The 23,303-nt window shown below is 45.4% G+C and overlaps 1 protein-coding gene across 1 annotated transcript in view; it reads right to left on the bottom strand.

Moving 5' to 3' along the window:
• LOC137322470 (short transient receptor potential channel 4-like) overlaps positions 1-22,996 on the bottom strand; it is a 43,309-nt gene extending 20,313 nt beyond the window's left edge. The window contains exons 1-2 of the mRNA XM_067985390.1: positions 22,619-22,996; positions 10,596-11,114 (exon numbers count right to left, since the gene is read on the bottom strand). Of these exons, the coding sequence (XP_067841491.1) occupies positions 10,596-11,114; positions 22,619-22,996 (897 nt within the window). The remainder of the gene's footprint in view (positions 1-10,595; positions 11,115-22,618) is intronic.
• Positions 22,997-23,303: the final 307 nt, after the last annotated feature.

Below are 23,303 nucleotides of genomic sequence, written 5' to 3'. Positions count from 1 at the left end.
GAGAACCCCAGCTTCTCCAGTCTATCCACGTAACTGAAGTCCCTCATCCCTGGAACCATTCTAGTAAATCTTTTCTGCACCCTCTCTAAGGCCTTCACATCCTTCCTAAAGTGCGGTGCCCAAAATTGAACTCGATATTTCAGTTGTGGCCGAACCAGAGTTTTATAAAGGTTCAACATAACTTCTTTGCTCTTGTATTCTATGCCTCGATTTATAAAGCCCAGGATCCCATATGCTTTTTTAACTGCTTTCTCAACCTGTCCTGCCACCTTCAAAGATTTGTGCACGTATACCCCCAGATCTCTCTGTTTCTGGACCCCCTTTAGAATTGTACTATTTAGTTTATATTCCTCTCCTCCAAACCCCACTTTCAAAGAACGCATGCTGCTACCCCTCGCTGATAACCCCCCCACACCAGATGTCGCCTCTACCCTCCCCACCGATTGTCGCCCCTATCCCCCAACTGATCACTGCCGTTACCCCCCCCGATGATTGCTGCCATTATCCCCTCCTATAAGCCCCCCCTGGATGCTGCCGCTAATCCCCTGCTGAACAGCGCCGCGGCCCCCGATAATCAGCGTCACTACCCCCAGCTGATTGCCGCAGCTGACCCACCCCCCAAACCCCCGCCGATCGTATGAAAATGGGAGTGCCCAAATTCAAGGTGCAGTCTGACCAGAGCATTATACAGTTTGATCATTACCTCCTATGAATTATATTCTACTTTTCGGCTAAGTAGTTCAACATCCTATTAGGATTGTTGATTGCTATTCTGCATTGGCTGGACAAATTTAGTATTGAGTCTACTAAGACTCTCTTTCGACATCATCCCTAGCTATTTCAACACCATTCGTGGAGTATGTCTATTTTTCCTTCCTATTTGGAGCATTTTACACTTGTCTGCATTAAATTTCATCTCCCACAGTTCTGCCCACTTGCTTATTTTTTCCAACTCATTCTGTAAATTCTGAGCTGCCTTCTCCGATTTCAGTGCCTCTCGTAGTTTGGCATAATCTGCAAGTTTCAACATTTTGCATTGGGTTTCCACATCTAGATCATGATGTAAATTGGGAGAGTAGTGGTCCCAGCACTGAACCATGTAACGCCCCACCCAGTACTTCCCCCCAATCTGACGTAACGGGGTAGAAATCTGTCTTGGCCAGTAGTGCAAAACGGGCGGTATTGCATCGGATGCTCATTATTCAGTCCCATTGTACTCAATGGAACTGATGTTCTTTGGCAGGTGGGAGACCTGATCCTTTGTCTCCTTCACCATCAGGTCCGACTACTTGAAGGTGCAAGGGATCTGGTTTGGTGCTGCACCAATAACTGGGGGGAGTTTACATTGAACTGTGTATATCCTTAAATTTTATGAAATTAAGTATACCTTGAAATTAAAAAAAGGAACCGAATATCAGCTGGGGGGAAAGCAGATGAATTTCTACCCCAACTTAAATGGAATTGCGGATACATTGGGGGTGCGAAAATCGGGAAAATCCCGAGCGGGTTCGGAAGCCGGCTCCAACCCGCCGACTTCCGGGGTTGCCACAAACTCATCTGTGTGCGCAGGCGCTTCCTGAATCCAGAAGTCCCACCGGCAATTGACATCGTTGACCTTGTTTAAGTCGTTAATTTTGTGGAGATTGAGGCAGGGGTGCAATTTTAATTCAATCTCATCGTGTTTCCCGTGCTGTGGGAAACAATCCGTGTTCAAGGAGACGTGTTTCAGGCAGCAACCAGTTGGATATTTAAATGCCTGTTTGACAGATGGGGATAAAAGGTATAAATTGCAGCAGGGCACTCAGGTGTCTCAGACAAACTTTTGGCTGGGAGATCTTTGTGTTTAGATTGAAAATTCTTGGTTTACACTCAGAATTCTTCTGTTTACGCATATTTATCAACATTTTGGACTCCCTCAAACTGACACCATCAGGATGGGGGGACGCCATGGCTGCATTCACCACTACATCCGAGGACGAGCAACATCACCATCCTCACCAGGCATGGCGTGCATTTCCACCACTTGGGGCTCCACCGGCATGCACATCGGCCACTTGTAGCTACACAACACTGTGCTGCACCACAGGAACCTGCGCAAGAGCACAGAGGGCAACAACAGAGGGAGCACCGTCGCAGGAGGCACTACCCTCGTTAGAGGGTCTACAGACCGAGGCTCAGCTTCCTGGACCTCTTAAGGAGCAGTGCATACGGTGGCTCAGAGTGAATCGTCAGGTGGTCGAAGACATCTGCAGCCTCCTTCATGCCAAGCTGCTCTTGCCTCTGGATCATTCCAGGGTGCCACCGGGGACATTGCCGGGGTCTCTCAGTTATCGGCACACAAGTGCATAAGACAGGTTACCCACGGCTTGTTTCGCAGAGCCTTGCAGTACGTCAACTTCCCCATGGAGGACCTCAGCCAGATGGAGAGGGCAGTGGGATTCCACTCTGTGGCTGGCTTCCCACAGGTACAGGGTGCAATCGATTGCACCCATATAGCAACCTGAGCACCTCCATACGAGCCAGGACTGTTCATCAACAGAAAGGGTTATCACTTCATCGACACTCAGCTTGTTTGTGACCACTGCAAAAGATTCCTTCACGTGTGCTCCAGGTTCCCTAGCAGCTGCCACAATTCCTTCATTCTGAGAGAATCCAACATCCCGCTCCTCTTCCACGCACCAAACACCCTTAAGGCTGGTTCCTCAGGGACAAGGGAGACTCCCCCGCACACGTGGCTCATGACACCTCTGAGGTACCCCAACATTGAGCTACAGCACCGATACGACAGCCACATCGCCACCAGGTCTACAATTGAGCATGCTATAGGGCTGCTCAAGATGCGATTTAGGTGCCTTGATCGTTCTGGGGGAACGCTTCAATATGCACCAGACAGAGTGGGATGCATTATAGTAGTGTGGTGTGTCCTGGATAACATAGCACAACAGAGAGGGGTGCCGCATGAGGAAGCCCCATCCACATCTGCCTTCCACGTTGAGGAGGAGGAGGAGGGGGAGGCAGAGGAGGAGGAGGACGAACCCATGGCCAAAGCAGCGGTTCACCTGGCTGCTCGTGAGGCCAGGGCATCACTGATATGTGAACGATTCTCCTAACATCAGGAAGTGTGAAGAGTCCAGTCCTCACACCACCTGAAAAGACCAGTGCCAACAATAGCCCTCTCCCCCTCCTCCCTGCACAAAACAGTCCTGCAACTACCATACACCCACTGTAAAGTGACATCAAGTGTCACCGTTCATGGTGAACCTCATGAAAGGGCAATATCACAAAAGCCAGTCAAGAATGGGCAAGACGTGGCAATAGTGGTGAGAATGATGACATTTAATGTGAATATAACAAAAAATAAATTAAAAACATGATAGTCTGTCAGACAACCTTATGCATACCCTTCGTGATCACAAAACCTCAGCCTTTCTCTTCCTACTACTTCTACGCGGTGCATCCCCTATGGCGGCAGCAGAGGCAGTGGCAGTTTGCTCATACCCTGACTGCTTAGATGCTTTGGGCCTACGCACTTTGGGTTTTGGAGCCTGTGAGGGCCCCTCCAAAGACTGCTCCACCTGCACCTGGAGAGGAGGCAGCATTGTGGGTACTCATTGAGAGGGGGTGCAACGGGTGAGACATGGGAGCGCTTTGAGTGGCGCCCCACTTCCATGTCCCCTTGTGCCATCATCCCTCTCCTAGGCCAGGCCCACATCACTCCTACCACCCTGCTGGACAACAGTTTGGAGGACGTGTGATGCCTTGGAAGGCCACTTCTAAAGTATCTGTTGTTCACCCTGAGTCTGAACGACCGTTGTCGGCGCCTGAATGGACTCATTTGTGAGCTGTGCTTGAAGCTCAACGGAGGCTAGCCTTCTCTCCAACACAGACATTCCTGCACTTACCTGCGACACTGTCTCAGACAGTTACGCATGTCCCTGTGACAGTTTCGCAGAGATTCCCTCCCGTACCTGTGCCACTATTCCACTCATGAAGGAGTTGGACTCCTCCATCCTCTGTGCTATTGTGGAGAGTGCGCGTGGCACCAGTTCCAGTACCTCGCAAATGTCCTGCAGTCCCTCAATCATTTTCTTTTTAAAGGATGGCCCCCGGGGTTCAGCATCTGCGTCCAGCAGAGCAGAGCCTGGAGAGGAGTGCGCCCACCGACGCAGACTCTCCACAGCTGCCCCTGCCACCACTGTCTGTTTGTGCTCACTTGTGTGTAGTGACTCACCAGGTGCCAACCCAACTAACTGACTACCAGGACCCACCGAGGTGTGAGTATTTGCGCTGGTGGATGGCTCACTATGATGTGACAGTGCACCCTCAGAGGCCGGGAGCTTGGCTGAGGAATCGCCCTCTGCCATCTCTGCAGTCGTTGAAGGGCCTGTAAGAGAACAGAGGGCAATATTTAGCATCATCACAGATGTGTCATGTTGCGATGAGCATACTGAGGTGTTCAACATTCCAAGCATTGTTAACATCAATTCATGTTGTGTGTGATGAATATTAAAGTTGTGTCACCAGAAGTTTGTGGGGTGCCAGTCTCGGCGTCCCCGACGGACAGGCACTCGAGGATGCGGCTGGTCTCCAGGGCCTCCCACTCCGCGTCTGTGAGGACCACTATTTGTTGTGGCCCCGTCCAGTCCTCACCCTCTTGCGTGCATTTTGCGCTCTCTTCTCCTTGAAGACGAGAAAGTACAGACATGTGAGTGAGTGAGGGTGAAGTAGCCAGCCGATGAATGCATTGCTTGGGTGAGGCTGATCATGAAAGAGATGCATCAGAGGGTGAGTATGAGACAGAGAAATCACATTGGATGAGGATTGGGGTGAGTGGTAGTGGTGGGGTGACTAATGGGGAGGTGAGGAAATGCTGAGGAAGTGCAGGTAAGTTGAGGATGAGCGTTAAATGGGTGTGAGGAGTGATGTGATGGAGTAGTCTTGGCAGTGCAGAATGAGTTGGGGGTGGGGGGTGATGTGGAACACGGAATGCAGGAGAATCAGTAAGTGGACTCACTTTTGCTGACCTAGTTAGGTCATTGAAGCACTTCCTGCACTGGACCCAGGTGCGGGAGACGTTGCTGCTGCTGGTGACCTCCTCTGCCACCTCAAGCCAGGCCTTCTTGGTGGCAGACGCAGGGCACTTCCTTCTGTCCGCGGGGTAAAACACTTTCCTCCTCCTCACCCTCGCCAGTAGCTGCTGCAGAGAGGCATCATTGAACCTTGAAGCAGCATCGCCCCTTTGCTGCTCCGTTGTGCTTTTTTGGTGTTTGCTGCAGCAAAAGCCTTTGGAGCAATAGCCCTTTAAATAGAGCCGGTCCAGCTGACAACCTGTCATGTGGGTGCGCAGTCCGCCCACTGCGCAGCTTTCGGACGGCAAATCCGGAAGCCACATAAAGGGCCACCAATTAACTCACGATCGCGTGGGAAACAGTAACGTTTTATTAGTCGGGTTACCCGCGCGCCCATTGACCCCCCCCTGCTGCCATCCCACCGCCATTTTAAAACCGAGTCCCATCTATCTCTTCGGATTTACTTGTTTTGAGCCCATTTAGCCTGTCTACATTGTCCATCTCATATATGGTGAAGTCACTGATTACAGGTGGGATATCTTTGTTTGGAAAGGACATGTTGTTTATATCTCTCCTTGTAAATACGTGGAGGAAGTAGTCATTCATAATATTTACGATTATGTGCTCATCCTTAGTTTTAACCGCATCTTTTATTGTTTTTAACCTCTTCCCCTACTGCCCTCTTGCGGTACTGAAAGATTTTTTTTTACTGTTATGCTTAGTCTCAGTTACTATCGGCACGATTTTAACAGTGAAAAACGGGTGGGTTGGGGGCGGGGGTGCTTTCAAAATTGCAACCATTTCAGACCCGCCCCCAATCCATCTCCAACCCGCCCATTTCTGGTTTCCACCAGGGTGGGACAAGGGGCGGGCGACCAACCCGCTCCCAGTAGGCGGGTCGAGCCTTAAAACCTTTCGAGGAGGCTTTGGGCTTCCATTTTCCCACAGTTTCCAATTTCAACCAATCTAAGCCACCACTGCTTTAAGCTTCTTAGTCACTGTTTCCTTCCAGGTGCCTTTGCTACATTAATCAGGCAGCAGCTCACCATTGCATAAAGAAGGTGACAATTGCCCTAAAATACAGCTCAGCAAGAGTCTCCACAATCACTGTAGCTTGCTGTGTATTACATAAAATCGCAATGAAGAGAGTCTTGCTGCTTACGGAAGTTGTTGGGGGAGGGGGAGGACGTGGAACAGGATAGCCAGATAAAGGACACAAATTGTAGCTCACTGCTTTCAATAAATAAAAGTTGACACACCAAATAAAGTCAATTCACACATTCCTACTCCCTCCGCGCCCCCCCGCAAAACCCTCCCAAAGTTCCTCACTGTTAAAGACTTCTGTCTATTTCCTTCATAAGATAGAAGTTTACAGTTTATCTCTCAACATTCAACTGTGAAAAGTTGCAAGCTATATAGAAATGAATGTAGAACTCAATGTAGTCAAGCCATGTTTACTTTGCAGAATAACATTCATAAAGGTGTCAAACAATCCATACAACCTATCTACAACTGTGCCAGCCTTTGTAACAGCTAATTTACTTGCTCTAGCACCTAACCTACTACTTCTATGAGTGCTCTGAGTAAGACAAGGTTGAGCTGTGAATGACAGGGATGACTCCCCTGGAGTCTTGGAGGCCTGAGGTGACTGTCATCTCAATGAGCAGCTTATCTCAGAGGGACTAGCTTCTGGCAGTCTTTCTCTTCCCATGTCAAAGAATGCTGAGCCTATGTCTAAAGCTCCCTCGTGTGGCATTGGAGAGGGCTTTAAGGAAGCAGGTCCATTGCCAATCTCTGGAGAGACAATACCATCTGTGGCCACTTCTTGCAGATCACTGGCACTGGACACAGACTCAGAGATGCTACTGGTCGGTGTCATTACAAACTGAGTAATCGCAATCAGGGACGTTCTGTGCAAGTGTCACGCTGACCCTCAAGGCGTCTAGTGAAGCAGTGGCAGCTGCCAATCCAGAAGCCACCAATGTCCCTACTTTTTACTCCTGCTGCTTTGTTGATGCAGAAATTTCTTGGACTGCCACTCTCTCCAGGTTGTTCTGTATATTATGAAAGACTTCCTGAAATGTGTTGTAGATATACATTACGGACTCCTCCCATTAGCTCAAGCACAGGCATGGAAACCATTTCCACTGCTTCCACATGAGATCAATGCTCCCCAATCATACTCTTTTGAACAGTGGGCCTCTAAGATCTGGGTCTTCTGGCTCCTCAGCCAAGGGCGGTCATAACTCCACCCTCCATAGCGGATGAGGTTGTTTCTACTCCCGGGTCCTCATGCTCACTAGCGCTCTGGTAAAAAACCTTCTGACTCACTTACTACTTCCTCCCAAGTGGCTGCTTCTATACTGGTGCTCATGCAGGTAAGATGTCTTGATGGAGTGGGCGAATGTCACAGGCCAATTTGATGCCCTAAGTTAAAATTGACCTACAAGGTCTGATAGAAAATTGAAGCCTGCTGTCCAGTAGTCTATTCTGGCAAGGCATCTAACAGAATCATAAAAACTTCAGCACAGGTGGAGGCCATTTGGTTCTAATATTAGATACAGTGAGTACATTTTTCAGTCAAATAATGCTAATAAAGAAATAATAAATATTAAGAGCCAAAAAGTACTGGAACAAAAAGTTTACATTCCTACAGGGAATACTAAAGTGGAATGAAGACATCTTAACTGCTGAATTTTGCTGAATTTTTACCAACTAGCAGTAAGATTCCCAGAATAGTCATTTTGGATAAGATTGCTTCAGCAGCAGCATTGTTAGCTGTCTCTTATGGTTCTATTTTAACAATTATGATAGAATAGATGAAAGTATGAATTATATACCAAATGCTTGATGGACCAAATGGCCATTTTGTATGACATACTTTCTTGAAGTTTGTTGGTTATTAATATCTACCCTTATCTAAAATGCATGGATTTGTGAATTATTTGCATTTCATCTTAGTTTAATTACTATATTTACAAACTCCTGCTCCTGGCATGTATTCCTGCTGATAACAAGTGCAGTTAACTAGTTAGCTGATGCAGTAGCAGAGATGGGGCTAAAATATTGTAGACCCTATTTTCTGACCCACTTCTGCTGTGCGGGGAGTCGAGTCTTGCAAATTCATCCTGATTATACTAGCTTCATTCTGTACACTTTATCAGTGTAAACCTTGGTGAATTTGGTAAGTTGTTCTGAATATCTATTAGGTCCTGTCTATAGAGCTATAATGATTTGTGTATATACAAAAATATTTTAAAATAAATGTAGAATTGGAAGTAACAACAGGCAAAAATGAAACCAATCAAACCATGTGGAACAAGGCACTAGGAAACCAAATTTTCAACTTTAAAAATGTGCAGGCTTTCCGGTGAACTCCTGCATTACTCCGGCAGATGTTCAGCAGGATGCCCATGAAGCAGACCATGAAATAAAAACAGAAAATGCTGGAGAAGCTCAGCAAGTGAGGCAGCATCTGTGGAGAAAGAAACAGAATTAACGTTTCAGGTCGAAGACCTGTCGTCAGAACTGTGTTCTGTCAGAATTCTCCGCAGATGCTGCCTGACTTGCTGAGCGTTTCCAGCATTTTCTATTTTTATTTCAGATTTCCAGTGTCCGCAGTATTTTGCTTTTGAGGTAGTTCATGAGCCAGCCTCGGAAGGCCGCAGTGTAAGTGTGGAGGTCAGTATGCCCTATGAGGTGAGGCATTCCAGCACTCCTTATAGTGCAAGTGGACCTCCCCGATAAGGTTTTAAAACATTTATTGTCAGCCTTCTTTGTAAAGGGGAGGGGGGGGGGGGAAGTGAAGGGGCCAGCAAATAATTTTTCCAGTGGGGAGAATGCCCCATGTTCACCTGACGAAGGAGGAAGCCTCCGAAAGCTTGTGAATTTAAAATAAAATTGCTGGACTATAACTTGGTGTTGTAAAATTGTTTACAATTGTCAACCCCAGTCCATCACCGGCATCTCCACATCATGATTATATTCAAGACAGGGATCGATAGATTTTTGGACACTAAGGGAATCAAGGGATATAGGGATAGGGCAGGAAAATGAACTTGAGGTAGAAGATCAGCCATGATCTTGTTGAATGGCGGAGCAGGCTCAAGGGGCATTATGGCCTACTACTGCTCCTATTTCTTATGTTCTTATGTTGCACCTAAGGAGGAAACTCCAGGCCTACAGGTTTAGATGCAGTTCAAAAGAGAGGGTGCAATTAGGATTTTATTTTTAGATAAAGGGTAGATATCAATAGCGATTATGTGAAATGCCACTGAAGTATTTCCAAATGAACGATGAGAGCTCAATGGGCCAAATGTTCCTTTCCTCATCTGTATCTTGTTACTGGTCTGTGCCTGGAGAAACAATGGGGTAATTTTAACCCCCAGAATGGGTGGGAGAGGGATGGGGTGGGGGGTTACATTCTTAAAAATGTGAAATCCTACCTAAACCCGCTGCAAAGGTTTAACTGGGGTGGGTTGGGGGGGGCGGACGAGTAACCTGCTCTCGCGAGGTGGATCAGTAATTTAAATGTTAATGAGGCTGCGTGCGTCATATTTTAGCAGCCATTCAGATTTAAAGGCTGAGGACTGGGTTTTCCAAGGCTCAGGAAACCTGGCAGTTAAAGGGGAGGCGAGAACTGCAGGATCCAGCAGGTAAGTGCTTTTCTAGCACTGCTTGTGGACCAAGAGGAGCAGGAGAGCTTCCCCCCACCCCCAGCTAACCTGCTTCCCTCCCAGCAATCTGCCGACCCCCTCCCCACGATTCAATCTCCCTTCGATCCAATGCCAACCCCCCGCCCTCTCTTCCCCCCAGCGATCTTCCCCCCGCGATCTCTAAGCCGACCCCTCCGCGATCACTCCCTCCCCGCGATGTCCAGGCTGAGCCCTCCATGATCTCCTCCCCCCTGCGATCTCATTCCCTTCCGCGATCTCTCCCTCCCTCCGGTCTCTGACTGCGGCCTTCTACCACAGGCCTCTCAATCTAGCCGCTTGTCAGGAGAAAAAAAATTCAAATGAGTTCCTGCCGTTAAATTCGTCAGGACCTCCACGTTCCCCGTATTTCCGGGGCTCCCAGCTGCTACAGGTCGCCCCCACTCTCTCCCTGCTTCCCCGTAAATATCGATGCCATCCATTGCATCCAGGATTTTAATTATAGCAGTCTCTTAATTATATAATTCAGAACCACACAGGCTTACCCATTTCTACAGATTTTTTTGCGCAGTTTTTTTTTTGTATTGTGGCTATTTGATCATTTATACTGATTACTCTATGCTAAAGTGACATCTTAATTTAATACCGTACCTTTGTCTTTCATTAGTGCTTCACCCTAAACAAATGCCAATTCAATAGGCACTTTTCATGAAGCTGGAAGAAAATATCTGCAATATAATTTAATATGAATCCACACTTTATTAAATCCTGAAAGGCGCTGACCCATCTACTCGATTAGTTCCAGCACACTAATTCTTCTGATCGTGGCATCACAAGTCAGAGATTAATAACATATGAATTCTAAAAGTCTTACCTCTTTTTGATGGTACTTAATTGCCAACTTTAACCTGGAAAGATCATTAGTGGTCTGTTCTTCCAGAATGCTATTATCATCCCTGTAATTAAGTATAATTTCTAATTCCCTGGAGCTCCGCGTCTGGTCCAATAAATCTTTTGCAAACGATTTGCACTGATGTGATAATTCCTCATATTCTGATTTAAATTCATTTTCCACTTTACTTAGTTCCTGAAGCTCCCAGCTCAAATGAAATGCAGTAAGAAAGGGGTCTTCACTGGACAAAGCAATTAAAGATGGGCTTGCTAAGGCTTTGTATATGTTCAACCTCGATCGAGAATGGCGCAGACTGTCAACATCTGAGCTGGAAACACACTCGACGCAGTTACAGCGAACTTCATGAGGCTGTGGTATAGAAACTCCTCTTTGCACAAGGAGCTTTATTATCTCATAATTGTTGGTGTGAGCTGCAAGAATTATTGGTGTAATATCTGGTGTGAATTCTGAAAACTGTTTATCCAGTAGTATTGGTGGAACCTGTGGAATAAAACAGAATGTCAGCAGAACATATTTAACTTTCAAATGCTTATGGGCACAGCAAAACATAAATGGGCAGACATTTTAAAAAACATTTTATGAAAGTCTTTTATAAACATATAAATAGTTAAAGGAAGCGTGGGACCGATTATGGACAAAAAAGATCTTCTTCTGGAGGCAGAAGGCATGGCTGAGGTACTAAGTGAATACTTCACATCTGTCTTCACTAGAGAGAAGGATGCTGCCATTGTAGCAGTAAAGGAGGAGGTAGTAGCGATATTGGATAGGATAAAAATAGATAAAGAGGAGTTACTTAAAAGATTGGCAGTACTCAAAGTGGAAAAGTCACCCGGTTCAGATGGAATGCATCCCAGGTTACTGAGGGAAGTAAGGGTGGAAATTGCGGAGGCTCTGGCCACAATCGTCCAATCCTACTCAGATATGGGGATGGTGCCAGAGGACTGGAGGATTGCAAATGTTACACCCCTGTTCAAAAAAGGTGAGAGGGATAAACCTGGCAATTACAGGCCATTCAGTCTAACGTCGACGGTGGGGAAACTTTTAGAGGCAATAATCCGGGACAAAATAAATAGGCATTTAGAAAAGTATGGGCTAATAAATGAAAGTCAGCATAGATTTGTTAAAGGACAATCATGTATGACTAACTTGACTGAGTTCTTTGATGAAGTAATGGAGAGGATTGATGAGGGTAGTACGGTTGATGTTGTGTATACCGAATTTGATAAAGTGCCACATAATAGATTTGTTAGCAAAATTAAAGCCCATGGGATTAAACGGACAGTGGATACAAAATTGGTTAGGGGACAGAAAGCAGAGAGTAGTGGTGAATGGTTGTTTTATACAGTGGTGTTCCCCAGGGGTCAGTATTAGGACCACTGCTCTTTTTGATATATATTAATGACCTTTAATGAGTATAGAGGGCATAATTTCAATGTTTGCAGATGATATGAAACTTGGAAATGTAGTAGACAATGTGGAACCTTGTATCAGACTTCAGGAGTACATAGACTGGTGAAATGGGTAGACACATGGCAGATGAAATTTAACGCAGAAAAGTGTGAAGTGATACATTTTGGTAGGAAGAATGAGGAGAGGCAATATAAACTACATGGTACAATTTTAAAGGGGGTGCAGGAACAGAGAGATCTGGGGGTGCACATACATAAATCTTTGAAGGTGACAGGACAAGTTGAGAAGGCTGTTGAAAAAGCATATGGGATCCTGGGCTTTATTAATAGAGGCATAGAGTACAAAAGCAAGGAAATTATGTTAAACCTTTATAACACACTGGTTAGGCCTCAGCTGGAGTACCATGTTCAATTCTGGGCACCACACTTTAGAAAGGATGTCAAGGCCTTAGAGAGGGTGCAGAAGAGATTTTCTAGAATGGTGCCAGGGTTGAGGGGCTTCAGTTATGTGGAGAGACTGGAGAAGCTGGGGTTGTTCTTGGAACAGAGAAGGTTAAGGGGAGATTTGATAAAGGAGTTCAAAATCATGAACGGTTTTGACAGAGTAAATAAAGAGAAACTGTTTCCAGTGGCAGAAGGGTCAGTAGCCAGAAGACACAGATTTAAGCTGATCGGCAAAAGAGCCAGAGGCGACATGAGGAAACATTTTTTAATGCGGTGATTTGTATTGGTCTGGAATGCACTGCCTGAAAGCTGATTCAATAGTAACTTTCAAAAGGAAATTGGATAAATACTTGAAGGGAAAAAATTTACAGGACAATGGGTAAAGAGCAGGGGAATGGGACTAATTGGATAGCTCTTTCAAAGAGCCGGCACAGGCACGATGGGCCGAATGGCCTCCTCTTGTGCTGTACCTACTATAATACTATGATTTACATTTTCTCCACATTTTTAGGTTGTTTTCCTTTTCATTACATCTCTTCATACCTTTGCTATTCCGCACCCAAGAAGGTAAATAAGCAAACTCCATGCAGTCCTCTCTGAATGTTGTCTGTAACCGACTACTAAGGAGCATACAATAATGTTGGATAGGACCGCTTCCAATTTTTCTTCCCTTCTTGGATATAATCATCTATCCTGCACTTAGGATCTCAATGTCCAAGCTGAGATCAGAACTGATTTGAATGCAGAATTACAAGCACAAACCCCTGTCCTGCTGTGCTACATTGGTAATTCAACACCAGCACTGGGACACCATTAAATTTAGAACTTTTTACTATGAGAAGTTACTGTTCACAATATTAGCGTACAAATGCATAGCACATTCATAAGTTATTCTTTAATCTATTACTTTAACCAAGGCGTTACCCCTTTTATCTTAAATGAGTTAACGCCTCTGCTAAAACAGCAGAGAAAGGACAAGCATACAAATGCATTAAGCATTCATAAATTAATATTGCAAACAGTAATTTGTAGGCTAACATTTCTGTCTTTCACATGGTAATTATGTGATCCCAGCAGGGAGCCACACTTGCAGGGCATTCAGATTGGTAATAGGGATAGTACATTGTAGCCCCAATTCTTAAATGTACAGGGAGAATAGGATTGCAGATTTTTCTCATAGTGAAATAAAAACTAATATCACTGTAATTCAGTTAAAAATATGTTTTTCAATCACACAAGCCTGCCATCCATCACTGCCCAGGGTGAGACTTGCATGAGCAATCCCCATCCCAAAAATAAGACTGTCAAAAACTGAATAAATCTACATTCCACCTTAAACACTACCTGCACACAAACATAAATTGGAGTGTGTGTCAAGGCAATAACAGACCACTTTTTCTGGGCTGTCATGATATATGTTTTAATTTGATACCACTCTTGTGTTACCACCTAGTAACACATCCTAGCCTATATTTTTTTTATAATTAACTGATCTTGTGAAATTCCTTTTACTATCTGAATACATTAAAGAATATGTTGCAGTTTATTTTGAAATTTTTAAAAAACAGGTAATTGTTACAATTTGGGATCCTTCATATACTTTTTTCTCTCAGCCGACACAAAATTTAACTCCTATAAGTAAAGTCGCACTTGTGCACCGAGTAATCTGGAATAGTGTGCCCTGCATTACATGTAGAATTTCCACTGCACACACTCACACCATGTCAGAGGTTCATTAATGTGAGTCTCGTCTGACGTTTCTGTAACAAGCTAAATACCCAAGAGGCTTATTTACAGACAGTTATTTGCAGAAGTGAGCAGTTAGCGCAAATTGTTGAAGTCAGTCCAAATAACAGAGTAGTTTTCAACCAGTTCATGAAAACGTTAAATCCATCAGCTGCATTCCTACGTTTGGCTTTCTTTGCTGATCTTTCAAAAAGAAAGACTAATGCTTCTTAGAGTGGCAGCAGCCATTTGACCACCAATAAATACAGTCTTTCTCAGAATTAGGGAGCTACATCTTGTCAATGGTCTGTTGTGGTTTGGTAAAATCATTACTGATACATCAAAATTGTTGAATTCTTATATTCCCACAACACTTTCAAAAACAGTCTTGCCTTTCAGAAGTCAGACTGTGTAACAATGGCTAGCAAACTTCATAACACAAAAACATGCTGATGGCCATCTTGGGAGGTGGTTTTAAACCTCAAGAATAGGTGGGTTGGGGGTGGGTGGGAGTTGAAAATAATTGTTTTTTTGGGTCGCAACCGCAAAATTTTCCAACTTTGCATTCCCAGTGGGAAGCCTGTACTTTTACGCGCCAACATTAAACCCCGATCTTGGGGTTTACAATCACCCACTTGGTGTCTGACAAGTGCTGACTGGATAGAGCTATCCAAATAAGATTATGTTGTTGATTAGTAGTCCAGTGATGCATGTTAACATAGAACAGGAGCAGGCTATTCATCCCTCTGAGCCTGTTCCGACATTCAGTTAGACCATGGCTGATCTGTATTTTAACTCCATTTACCTGTCTTTGATCCATATCCCTTGATACCTTTATCTAATAAAAATCTGTAGATCTCAGTCTTGAACATTTCAGTTGACCCAACATCCACCGCCTGTTGGGGAAACAAGTTCCAGATTTCCACCAGCCTTTGTGTGAAAAGGTGCTTTTTGTTTTAACTCCTGAATGGCTTAGCTCTAATGTCTGGATGGTCTGTAAATCTTCTCTCACTTGCTGAAGAATAGGGCATTAACATTTCCACTCTATTTTGCCTGGTGCCACTCTTACATATTCTCTCAAATGTAATTAATTACATCACAGACAAAAAGACACTGTTCACATAGCTATCAGCCACTGAAGGTGGGAGTCCTCGTTAGATCATTTTGTTATCCCCCTAAGAGGCTGCACTCAAATTTAAAGTAGCTACAATGCTTGCCAGCTACGAAATCCCATAAAGAAATTTTTCAATCTGGAGTCTTTTATGACTTGAAATATAACCGATTTCCAATATATCATATCCCATTAATGCTGTTAGAATCACAGAAGTTTACACTACAGGAGGCGGCCATCTGGCCCATTACGCCTGTGCTGGTACTCTAAAGGAGCTATCAATTTAGTTCCATTCCCCTTCCCTTTCCCCAAATATCCTATAAAAATTTCTTTTATCAAATATTTATCAACTTTCCTTATAAAAACTATAATGGATTCTGTTTCCAACACTACTTCTGGTAGGGTGTTACATATCCTAACTATCCTCTGTGTTAAAAAAATTTCCTAACTTCTCCCTTCTTTTTGTTCGTGGTGATCTTTTGCCTTTTGGTTACCAACTCACCAATCAGTTGAAATAGTTTATTCCCTATTTACCTTATCAAAAACCCTCAAAGGTTTGCACACCTTGATCAGATCTACTTTTAACCTTCTCTGTTCCAGTGAAAAGAGTCCCAGTTTCTCTAGAAATAAAAACAGAAAATGCTGCAAAATACTCAGCAGGTCAGGCAGCATCTGTGGAGAGAGATTCAGAATTAACGTTTCAGGTCGATGACCTTTCATCAGAACTCTTCAGTTCTTCAGTTCATAAATGTTAATTCTGTTTCTCTCTCCACAGATGCTGCCTGACCTGCTGAGTATTTTCCAATATTTTTTGTTTTTATTTCAGGTTTCCAGCATCTGCAGTATTTTGCTCTTGCTCCAGTTTCTCTAGTCCTTTCTTATATTTAAAGCCTTTCATTTCTCGTGCCATCTTAATACATAGTTTCTGTATACTTTCCATGACCTTGACTTCCTTCTTAATATGGGGTACCCAAAACTGGATTAAATACTCTAGGCCCCTATTTTTAAGTCAGCTGCAAGTTTTGATATGGCACCACAATACCCAAATCCAGATCATTTATACCTATTGTAACGATCATGAGTAATTTGAGATATGACATGTGTTAAACGTTAATGCTTGGGAGGAACGGTGACTTTGGACTTATTGTTCCCAAAATATTCCACCACCGGAGGTTTTCCTCACCTCACCTCTGGGTTTGTTGTGGACTAATTGCTAGAGATTGATTGCCATGATTAGTCAATAATTTCATTATTGTCATATCATGTGACTACCAGGATGGTAGATGGTGAACTCAATGGAGCTTGTTTTTTTTTGTCGAGCAATTCCTAAATGTGCAAAACCGTCACTTTGAAGGCATTTAACAGTTTGATTTACAGAGATAAATGAAAAAGCAACCTTTGCTGACCAAATATATATAACAGTTTACCTCTGTTAGCATCTATTAATTCTACCCAAAATGATTCTGTGTCTGCCCTTTCCTTTTTAATATCATCTCTCACTTGTGCCTTCCCTAACCACTGACTCCATCCCTCTCCCTGGCCTCTGTCTGAGGCTGAACCAGACTGTTTGCAACCTTGGCGTCCTATTTGACCCTGAGATGAGCTTTCAACCACAAATCCGGTCCATCACCAAGACTGCCTACTTCCACCTCCGTAACAGCACCAGTCTCCGCTCTAGACTCGACTATTCCGATGCTCTCCCATCTTCCATAAACTTGAGCTCATCCAAAACTCCGCTGCACAGTATCCTAACTCACACCAAGTCCCGTTCACCCATCACTCCTGACCTCGCTGACCTACATTGGCTCCCGGTCCAGGAACACTTCGATTTTAAAATTCTCACCCTTGTTTTCAAATCTCTCCATGGCCTGCCCCTCCCTATTTCTGTAACCTCCTCCAGTCCTACAATCCTTTGAGATCGCTGCACTCCTCCATTTCTTGCCTCTTGCGCATCCCTGATTTTAATTGCTCCGCCATTGGTGGGCTTGCCTTCAGCTGCCTAGGCCCTAAGCTCTGGACTTCCCCCCTAAACTCTCCACCTCTCCTCCTTCAAGATGTTCCTTAAAACCTACCTCTTTGACAAAGCTTTTGGTCACCTGTCCTAATATCTCCTTATGCGGCTCGGTGTCAAATTTTGTTTGAAATTTTGTTTGTTTCCTGTGAAGCGCCTTGGGATGTTTTACCACGTTAAAGGTGCTATTTAAATGCAAGTTGTTGTTAATACTGGTTTATATATACTGCCAAACCACCATCTTTTCTCCCAATACAGTCTCTTCGAAACAATTTATATCCTTCCAGATATGTGTCCCAGAAACTATGTAAGTCTATGGGGGTTAAATTGGATAACGGCCGAAACTAGGCTCGGGGGTCATGGTGCACGATTAACCTGCACCCGGTCGTTGAGATGCAGGCAGCACATGAGATTCGTGCTGCCTGATAATCTCTGTGATTGCTGCGAGCAGCCAGTGCTACCTGCGCTGTTGAGTGGCTGCATGTATCAGCAGTGGGCCCGATATGGGGTGTGACCAGCACTACTTAAAGGCAGCCTGCACCTCTTAAAGTGGAGGTGCACTGTAAACTCAATCGGTGGTGGAAGAAAAATCTAATGGCTGGACCTGCGAGGGAGGGTGCACCAAGGTTCTCGGATGACGGACCAGAGGCCCTGGTGGATGAGGTGGACGCATGGAAGGCCATTCTGTATCCTCAGTGTGGCAGGACGCCCTCCAGACACCAGCTGCAGAGGCGGTGGGAGAAAGTGGCACTGGAAGTGAATGCCACGAGCACTGCACCACGCGTGTGGATGCATGCAGGAAAAAATTCAATAATTTGGAACGAGTGGTCAAGGTGAGTGAATTCAAGTGTCAAGTGACACATCCTACCAACTGCAGCACTGCTCCATGCACGACACCCCCCGTCACCCACCCACCAATAAACGCTTTCCATCCGTACGCAATGCTGCACTTTTTAAAAATTCATTCATGTGGGCGTCGCTGGCAAGGCCAGCATTTATTGTCCATCCCTAATTGCCCTAGAGAAGGTGGTGGTGAGCCGCCTTCTTGAACCACTGCAGTCCGTGTGGTGAAGGTTCTCCCACAGTGCTGTTAGGTAGGAAGTTCCAGATTTTGAACCAGTGATGATGAAGGAACGGTGATATATTTCCAAATCAGTATGGTGTGTGACTTGGAGGGGAACGTGCAGGTGGTGTTGTTCCCATGTGCCTGTTGCCCTTGTCCTTCTAGTTGGTAGAGGTCGCAGGTTCAGGAGGTGCAGTCGAAGAAGCCTTGGCGAGTTGCTGCAGTGCATCTTGTAGATGGTACACACTGCAGCCACGGTGCACTGATGGTGGAGGGAGTGAATGTTTAAAGTGGTGGATGGGGTGTCAATCAAGCAGGCTTCTTTGTTCTGGATGGTGTCAAGCTTCTTGAGTGTTGTTGGAGCTGCACTCATCCAGGCAAGTGGAGAGTATTCCGTCACACTCCTGACTTGTGCCTTGTAGATGATGGAAAGTCAGGAGGTGAGTCATTCGCCGCAGAATACCCAGCCTCTGACCTACTCTTGTAGCCACAGTATTTATGTGGCTGGTCCAGTTAAGTTTCTGATCAATGGTAACTCTCAGGATGTTGATGATGGGGGATTCGGCGATGGTAATGCCGTTGAATGTCAAGGAAAGATGGTTAGACTCTCTCTTGTTGGAGATGGTCATTGCCTGGCACTTGCCACTTACCAGCCCAAGCCTGGATGTTGTCCAGGTTTTGCTGCATGCAGGCTCGGACTGCTTCATCATCTGAGGAGTTGCGAATGGAAGAGTAAACTGTGCAATCATCAGCTAACATCCCCACTTCTGACCTTATGATGGAGGGAAGGTCATTGATGAAGCAGCTGAAGATGGTTGGGCCTAGGACACTGCCCTGAGGAATTCCTGCAGCGATGTCCTGGGGTTGAGATGATTGGCCTCCAACAACCACTACCATCCTCCTTTGTGATAGGTATGACTCCAACCACAGGAGAGTTTTCCCCCCCGATTCTGATTGATTTTAATTTTACAAGGACAGTCATTCTCACCTCATGTCTGGAATTTAGCTCTTTTGTCCATGTTTGGACCAGGGCTGTAATGAGGTCGAGTGGTCCTAGCAAACCCCAAACTGAGCATCGGTTTGGGCTTCAGACGCTGCATCTCACCCTCACATAGTGCAAGCCACACACCCACAACTCACAGGTCACACACACTGGCAGCTAATCAACCATGACTGCCACATCACCCAAATACCTTGCAGGACACTCACTGACACACCTCCCTCTGCCCTTGTAGGAGAAGGTGATGCATAATACTAGGCTGCAGGAATGGACTGGGAGAGGACAGGCATGCCTACATGTCCTCACCCATAGGGAGGAGACAATGCTGGGGAACATTGGGCGGGTTGTTGCTGTGGACGTGGTCAATGGCAGTGCTGGAGGTCTCGACGATGAGGGTCTCTGCATAACTAATCCCCCTTCTCGTTACCCACATCTCCCTCATCCCACAATTTTTTTTGACTCACATGCTGCAGATGGTGTCAACACGCACGTTTTACCTTCTCCACCCCCGGTCCACAACTCAAGCCGTCTCCCTTTGTCATTGCAGATACCCAAGAACTGGAGCCGGCACCGTCCGAGGTGGAGGAGGTGGAAGACAATGATAATGAAGCCACTGTCACTTGATCTGACACTCGCAGCCACCAGCTCAGTAACTGACACTGCGCATGGTGTAGAGGCTAGGTTGGAGGAAGGACCTGTACGTGGTGAGGCCCCGGGCACAAGTGCACAGGAGCCGGGGTGGGGGGAACGGATACCACAGGTGTCAGCTCGCTGGAGGGCGAGGTCGCACACTAATTCTGTTGCCGAGGAGTCAGATGGTGACTTTGATGGGCCAGGCTACAGAAGAATGCTGATGGGCGTACACCACCAAATGCTTGGTGCACTGGAAAGCCAGAAAGTCTGCGCGCAACGTCAAGGAGTATGGAGGAGCCCAGCTCCAACTTGGCATAGGGCTTTGTGCAGAGCTTGGAGCCCATCCTTTCCCACATGGAACGGGTGGTCACCTCCATCAGCACACATGATGCAGCATCTGATGACCGATGTCACAGCTTCTATTGCAGCACAAACTTCTGCCATCTAAGGTCTGACTGCTGCGTTTGGAGCTCAGACTGCTGCTTTAGAAGCTCAGACTGCTGCTATCGTGTCTCTGGGTTCCACTGTGGAATGGGGCTTCCATGGCATCACAGCAGTCCAGCAATCTGTTCTCCAGCAGATCACCAGGACTGCTAAGGCGCCACCCCGTGCAAGTGGCAGTGGCGCCATGGCAGTCAAACCTACTGTTCTCTCTCAGAATGACAGCATTCCTGCTTCCACCCCTGCCATTCCGCCAGTGCCCTTGCTGTTGCCTGTCAGCCAGCCAGGCCAGACTGCTACAGCTCATGCCAAGATGATGCAGTCTGAAGCCGGGCCCTCCCATCCCAGAGCTGCTTGAGGTTGTCCTCCCCGGCCATTTGCACACTCCTCAATTGAAGGCCAGCAGCCTTCCACCACCCATGCTCCAGCCACTGGGGATGCACCTCGTAGGAGCACTAGGTAAGGAAAAGGTAGACGAATGACAGGCACTGAGGGAATGCACAAGAGTGAATAGTGTAATGTTGCACACAAGATTTCATGTATATATTTGTATTTGAAGTTGCAGTTGGTGATGGTGTTTATTTATGCGATGAGCTGCGGGAGGAAGCAATGTGTAATCATATGGAGAGCGATTTGATGGTCATGTGGGAGAGGAAAGGTGAGGAGTGTAGGACTGTTGGTGACTTGGGAGGTGTCACTAAGGTTACTGATATCGCTCATTAATAAGGTGAGCACGCAGAGCCCTGGCAGACAGCGCCTGCGCACCTTGTTGCCTCCTTGCCTCTTCCTCCACTTCCTCTTCCATCTCGTCCTCCTCCTCTGCCTCTTCCTCTGCCTCTGGTCCAGAGTTTTGCCAGATAGGGGTGGCAAGAGCTATCTTCTCACAAGGGCATGATTGTGCAGCACAAAGCGCACAATGACGAATTTTGACACCCACTTAGCTGAGTCCTGCAGGGCTCCTCCAGAACAGTCCAGGTAGCGGAAGCATTGCTTTAGAATGCCTATGGTGCGCTCAATGGCGTTTTGTGCGGCCGCATGGCTTTCACTGTAGGTCTGCTCTGCATGTGTCTGTGCATTCCTGACCGAAGTCATGAGCCACCTCATGGAGGGGATAGCCCTTGTTGCCCAGTAGCCAGCCTTTGACTTGCCGTGCCGGTTGAAAGATAGGTGGGACGTTGGACTGCCGCAGAATGAAGGAATCATGACTGCTGCCAGGGTAGGGAGCATTGACAGGCATGATGCGCTGCGCGTGGTCAAACACCAGCTGCACATTGAGGGAGTGGAACCCCTTTCTGTTCATGAAGATGGCTGAGTTGAGATGTGGAGCACGCATGGCAATATGCGTTCAGTCAATAGCTCCTACTTTACATGGTGCTGGCGTTTGTTATCTGGGCGTGCCTTTACCAAGTTGGCGTCAGGTGCACGTCGCACTAGAAGTGTGCGCGCACATTCTGGACGCCATACACAACTGGCGCTACGCGGCCCAAAATATTAAAACATGTTCCACCTAGCAGCATCAGTTACTAAAGCACAGATCAGAAAGATCTTTCTTGTCAATCACAGAAAAGAATTCAGTGGTGCTATTGCACAAAGCACACATTCCTGAAATTCATCTCTGCTCCAAAAACTGAAGTACCTCTAGAATATATGATGATATGAAGAGTTCTTTAAAATAATTGGAAAAATAGAAAAGCAAACTGCAACCATGCATACAAACTGAGATGAATTTGAATTTTACTCTTGGTATAAAGTAAAAGCCCAAACAAAATAACTATTTACAAATGTATTAATCCCTTATTAAAATTCCAATGTACAAATCATTAAAAATATACCTTGAGTGCAATTATTAAATGTTTATTTTCCCCTTCTGTTTGATTAACTTTTCCATTGTCTATGTAATGGGTCAGGTCTCAACTATGCTCTTTGTAGAATCTATTCAACCCATTCCATTATATGAAATTATGGCAGCAAAATAAATTAGGCAATGCAATTTGTGGTGTAGATTCAAAATTCTGAACATTTGAACTGTACTTTATAATAAGGAACCTGTAGATTAAAAATAATATGCTGTTGGATAGATGATGGACCATAAGATTCCGTTCAGATATGCCATACATGTTGTACTTTTCATATTTTATTTAACTTACTTGCTTTTCCCCACTAGGCTTCTTATGATTTAATAGTAGTTCAACAGCTCCAACGACTTCCTTCCTGATGGCGTGGAGAAGCGCATCTCCTACATACACACTGAAACTCAGGAGAAGTTCAATGATTTCCAAGTTCTCATTCTCAATGCCTATGAGAAGTGCAGTCCGTCCTAGAGGGTCAATGCAATTAATGTTGATTTTAAAATAAATTTCAGCTTCTTCAAGTGCTTGTTTGACACTTGCGTAATCACCTTTCTCAACTGCACTCAAGTAAGTCTTCTCTGCAGGAGAGAGTTCAGATTCTGCTCTCACAATTCGAAGAGAAATTCGGTCTCTGTATGGTGCATTGTCACTTCTTTTGTAGTACAGCTGAGCCATCGTTCATGCCATGTCAAATTCTTGTCTCTTAAAGAAAGAAAAGAATAAAAAGGAATGTTTTAACAGACTATCTTAGTGGGTAATCTTTTCCATAATAGTTGCAATTCATTTTAGAAATCAGCAAAAATTAACCTCCATGTTTTTGAGCAGTCACAATGTAACACTAGTTCATATATCCTCTTTGTGTGAAACTGTGTAGGAAGAATATAAACTGAGCAATCTAACACGCTTACAGTAAATGCACTTTCTAATATTCTCAAGTTTTCTTATTTACCTAACAGGATGCATGCAACTGCAAGGTAAAACA

The sequence above is a fragment of the Heptranchias perlo genome, chromosome 6 (genome assembly GCF_035084215.1).
Source record: "Heptranchias perlo isolate sHepPer1 chromosome 6, sHepPer1.hap1, whole genome shotgun sequence".
NCBI classification, from domain to species: domain Eukaryota; kingdom Metazoa; phylum Chordata; class Chondrichthyes; order Hexanchiformes; family Hexanchidae; genus Heptranchias; species Heptranchias perlo.
Note: the sequence above shows the minus strand (reverse complement) of the source record. Positions and strands in the feature narration are given on the sequence as shown.